General features: G+C 45.1%; 1 protein-coding gene across 6 annotated transcripts in view; it reads left to right on the forward strand.

The window, feature by feature from the left end:
* The window catches only part of fam131bb (family with sequence similarity 131 member Bb), a 29,274-nt gene that overhangs the window by 15,738 nt on the left and 8,551 nt on the right, over positions 1-4,985 (forward strand). For all 6 annotated transcript variants that reach the window (XM_017037774.2, XM_008322741.3, XM_017037775.2 and 3 more), the window contains exon 2: positions 4,091-4,128. In XM_017037774.2, the coding sequence (XP_016893263.1) occupies positions 4,091-4,128 (38 nt within the window). The remainder of the gene's footprint in view (positions 1-4,090; positions 4,129-4,985) is intronic.

A 4,985-nucleotide genomic window follows, 5' to 3' on the forward strand; every position in this document is an offset into this window, starting at 1 on the left:
AGGACGGCGGTGACGGCTAGGTGGCGTGTTTGCGTGTCCTTGCACCTCTGTGTGTCATCTTGGGTTTGCGTGTGTACGTGGCAGATCAAAAGTAAAGGGCCTGTGCGTGGGCACTTGATGGCAGGCTTTTCTGTAAACAATGTGACTCAGCCAAAGAGCCAGTTACAATATTCAAACACGATGCTGTGAACGAGAGAATTTCATCGTTACAGCGTGATCCGTGTGTGTGTGTGTGTGTTAGTGGGAAAGTGATTGTGTGAATCAATGGAAATGAATTAATGTGCATTAGTCTACGACCAGCACTGACTGTTGTTGATCACAGCAAAAACTGTGCTGAAAAATCTCCTGTCAACAGGAAATTCAACTGGAAAAAATCTCCTGTCAACAGGAAATTCAATTCAATTCAGTTTATTTTGAATTGACTTTTGGTTAATTCAGGACCACCACGGTGGTCACACTGGTCACACTTTTAAAGCCTGATAAACCCCCCCCCCAGGTTTGGGAATCAGGGACTCCGCTGACTGTAGAGCTCATTCTGCTGCAGTTTTTCTCAATTGACTAACTGATATAAATTCTTCTTCCTCTGTTTTAGAGTTTATTCACCTTCATGTCAGACCTGTTGGTCTACTGAGACAAAGGTGTTTTGTTGATCTGGGATTTTGGAGGGTTTTTATTTATTCTTTTACTGCAGCTTTACTTTTGTAAACGCGGTCTGGTTCTTTCCATGGTACCACAGCAGAACATTATGGTATTTGATGGATGATGATGAACCTGAGCCCTGTGTGTGTGTGTCACTTACATGCCGACACACACTCTAACTCCGCCTCCTCCACAAACATTTCTGGCCCATCTGGGCTCTGGTCCTCAGCTGTGTTCTTGTTAGAAATGGGAGCTCTGTCACCCAGCATCTGCTCGTATCATTGGACGAGGGCTGCCATCCAGGCCGGTACCCCATCCTTGGCAACCGGCTCTGCCACAGCTATCAGGATGAACTGGCACGAAGAGCCCTGAGTGGTTCCTCAGTGTTGTTGCTGCGGGGCAGAGGGACTAAAAAAGATAAATGACGCTCAGATGCTCTCCTCACATCGGTGAGAGTCGTTAGACCATATGCACTCAGAGCGTGTCTTGACAGCGCCGTCACTGCAGAGCTCCGGTTGTTTGTTTCTTCCTCTGAGCTGAGCTGAGCCTGACTCCCCTAAGACCACAGGGGGGGGGGGGTATCCAGGGCAGGTATTGCTCTGTGTGTGTGTGTGGAGGAGGAGGAGGAAGAGGAGGAGGGAGAGCGTCAGGGGAGAGAGAAATCTGGCTTGGAGCTCAGGTCATGTGCTCTGCTGTCGCAGCTTTCTCACACAGGGATCCTGCCTCTCTTTCAAGGAGCAGAATTACGCATTTCCTTACTGCCCCGCCGCCCCGGAGCGCCCCGTACCTGAGTGCAGAAACACTGAGTGCCATCTGACTGCTGAGGATAATGACTCCAGACCCGTCATCCATAAGCAACTCTGACTAATCACGGCCCGCTATAGCACTGATGATGTAATCTAACACGTGGGTGACAGACAGCAGATAATAAACACACACGGCCACAGCGGGGCGCTCTCTGGTGCATTGCTGTGCTGAAGCTGGAGGCCTTCCAACGGCCTGTACGTACTGCTGCAGTCTGCAGGACTCTCAACTCAAGTATGTTTACTGTGGTTCATGTGTGTGTGTGTGTGTGTGTGGGGGGGGGGGGGGGGTCTAATCTACTAATTGGCAAAAATACGGTTGAGAAATTATAAGAGTTGTGAACAAGCAAAAGAAATGGAGAGGTGATAAAGCGGAGCAGAGGATGTAAAGGACATGCATGAGCTCCCTGTGCATTATGGGATGCCGCTGCAGGCCCACTGTGTTATATGTGGCCGTGCATATATGTTCGTGTGCAGTTTGTGTTTGCAGGGCAGATTTTTAACCCAGATGCGCAGGAAATCTGGGACACTTTCTCTCACACAGGCAGAAAATAAAACTTTGTGGTCTCCCTGACATCAGCCGCTAATAACTGATCTCCACCGCGTTCCATGGTGGTGAAGTGATTGTTATATGATTCTATACAACGGTGGGTGCTGACAGCTATAGCGCTCTTTGTTGATTAAAACTTCAGGTGGAGGAAAAAAAAAATGTCTTGATCAGAATCAAAAACTTCAGGTGGAGGAAAAAAAAAATTGTCTTGACATATTGTGGCGTCACAGCCGCTTAATTTTAATATTATTTAACCAGTCTGTAAACTTCACGTCGCAGCAAGTGTAGAAACAACTATAAAAAATGGTTTAAGTCAAAGTGAGTCAAACAAAAATAAAACCCTACTGTGTCATGTACGATAACAACAGACATCCACTGACCTTGAGGTTGGAGAAGGTCGAGGGTTAATTGAGTTTTGCAAAGCTGGAGAAAAAAAACCTTTAACTTCACATGAATATCTGTAAAAAAAATCTCTAAATGTTATCTTCAAAAAAATTAGATTTTTAATTGCACCAGTTTTACCAGTTTATAACCAGTCAGTTACTTCAAATACCCTCTGTGATCGTGAGAATACCAAGTAAGTCACACTAAATATAGAAACAACCAAAAATGGGTTTAGTCAAAGTGGGTCAAACCAAAATAAAATAAACCCACGAACACACACCCAAACACACTCACCCTGGTTTGTTCTTTGTACGTAAGTGTGTGTCCTCTCTCACCTGTCCTGGCCTTGACCTGACGAGACTGGACAACGTTCAGACAGAAGACAAACATCCGAGTGTCCGACACAAACGGCGGTCCATGTTTCTGAACCAGTGGGTCAGTAGGTCAGAGGCTTCACTGGACATCCAGAGAGCCACCAGCTCGGCCGATCCTCGGGGCTGTGAAAGAAGAAGAATTGAACGTGAACGTGATTGGCTGAGCCAAACTAACTGGATCACATTAACAGAGATACACAGCGCTGACACAGGAGTAAGCCCCTCAGAGAGTTGCACACCCGGAGCACAGACCCTCTGATACAAAGAGCAGGCACCAGGAGACCCGAGCTGTGTTTAAACTCCATTAGCACCACAGTCTATCTAATTAAAGCACTGCTCTAATTAGGATTTGGAAAGGCAGGAATGAAGGGGGATAATAATATTCATTTATCAAATACACTGTGTATTTTTGTCATTATTAGATGAACTCTCAGGTGAACTGTATAACTGTATATCCCTGAGTTTTCACTGGGGATGTAACAACACATGATAGGATATGATTAACAAATCTTTAAAAACACAATGAGCGTCAGTTACACAGACTGTACTGAACATTCAAACGGTAAAGTTAACACGACCTTTTAAAGGGTGTTCCAGTGGTGACGGAAATAATGCTGGCGGTGCTGGTGTCCGGCAGTAAAATCAGCCGGACATCCTGGAGGTCAGGGTGTTGATGAAGAGTTGGTGAGTCATTATTTGGTCCCGACGTCCTCCTGCAAAAACCTCACTGAATGATTACGGAGCAGTTTCTGGAACAACGGTCATTTCAGCAGAAGCCAAAAATACGTCTGTTCATAAACAGATCCAACAAGTGCATAGTTACCACGATGACAGCGTTAACTCTGCTGTGAACTGTGGGAATAACAATAAACATCCATTCACCTTGAAGGAGGACGGTTGGACGTTCATCTCAAAATTGATCTCTCAGACGTCACAGGCTGTGATGTCACAAATACATCATTTTTCACTGGACAAACACCGTCTCTGGATCAAACATATAAACTTGGACCACAGTCTGTTGTCCTGTCGGTTTACCATACCTGTCAGATTTGCATACACTACTTTACTGAGCACGCACGCAAAAGAAAAAGTTAAATTTGCACATGTCTTTAAAGCTGGGTAAAAGTTTTGTTCTCGCTGCTCAACTGTTGCCACTGCAGAGGTGGGCGGGGCATCTGGAACTCAATGAACCATGGTGATTTACAGAATAATTCATGTGTTTGTATTTCATTTGATTTAACACTTGTTCTTAAACCCCAGGTTTAGTTCAGTATGAAGAACAAACTGACGTTCTCCTCTCTTTTCTCTCCCCCATTCTGTCTCTTTGTCTCTCCTCTCAGCGTCAGATGGCGTGCCAGTCCAGAAAGATGGGGAGCAGGTGGGTCCTCGTCGTCCCTTTGCCTCAACCAGTCAGAAAAGCTTTTTGTTTTTATGACAAGTGAAATTTGCTTCTGGTCAAAAAACCCAAAACACTTTCATCCATGGTCACATGACCAACTGCACTTTTCAGAAGCAGCCGAACTCTTGGTTTGGTTTGTCTCAAGCTGCTGATGCTAATAGGACATTCATCCAGATTACATCAGCTTCACTCTGCTAATGTCCATGACATTAACTCTGAGTCATCTGAAGATCACTGCTGGTTCCTCCTTTCTGTTTTCTCCTCTCCTCTCTTCTCTTCTCTCCTCTCTTCTCCTTTTTGAAGAGCGGGGTCCTCTTTGGACCAAAATGCAGAAAACCTGAATATTTTATCAAATGCACCGTAGACTCATTCTGTCATACATTTATGCATTGTGCCCCAGAACGCCCTCAAGTCCAGTGAAGGGAAAATTACTTACAAAACGCTCCGGCACAGAGAGGACCTTTGGAAAATACAGGAGAAAATCCTGTCGTCGGAGGAGGAGCCCACCTCTATCACCCAGATATATATTTTTTCATTTCCACTAACACCCAAATCAATGACAAATGTGAGTTTCTTACCTCACTGTGTCCCTCCTGTGGCAGCTCTGGGCGCCACCAAAAACCTCGCCCCACTTTGAGAACAGCTGCACTAAAGAGTAAAGAAATTTAAGTTAAAAATCGAGACAAGGAACTGCCCCCCCCCACAAACACACACACACACACGTGTCCTGTTTTATATTAATAAAGGAGAGCCGTGTTTGTGACCCATTTTAATTGTATTTAAAGCTAGAGAGGAGATATATTTAGTACCTGTTTTTTCATCATGTTTGTTTACTC

The sequence above is a fragment of the Cynoglossus semilaevis genome, chromosome 13 (assembly GCF_000523025.1).
Source record: "Cynoglossus semilaevis isolate Cse_v1.0 chromosome 13, Cse_v1.0, whole genome shotgun sequence".
Lineage (NCBI taxonomy): Eukaryota > Metazoa > Chordata > Actinopteri > Pleuronectiformes > Cynoglossidae > Cynoglossus > Cynoglossus semilaevis.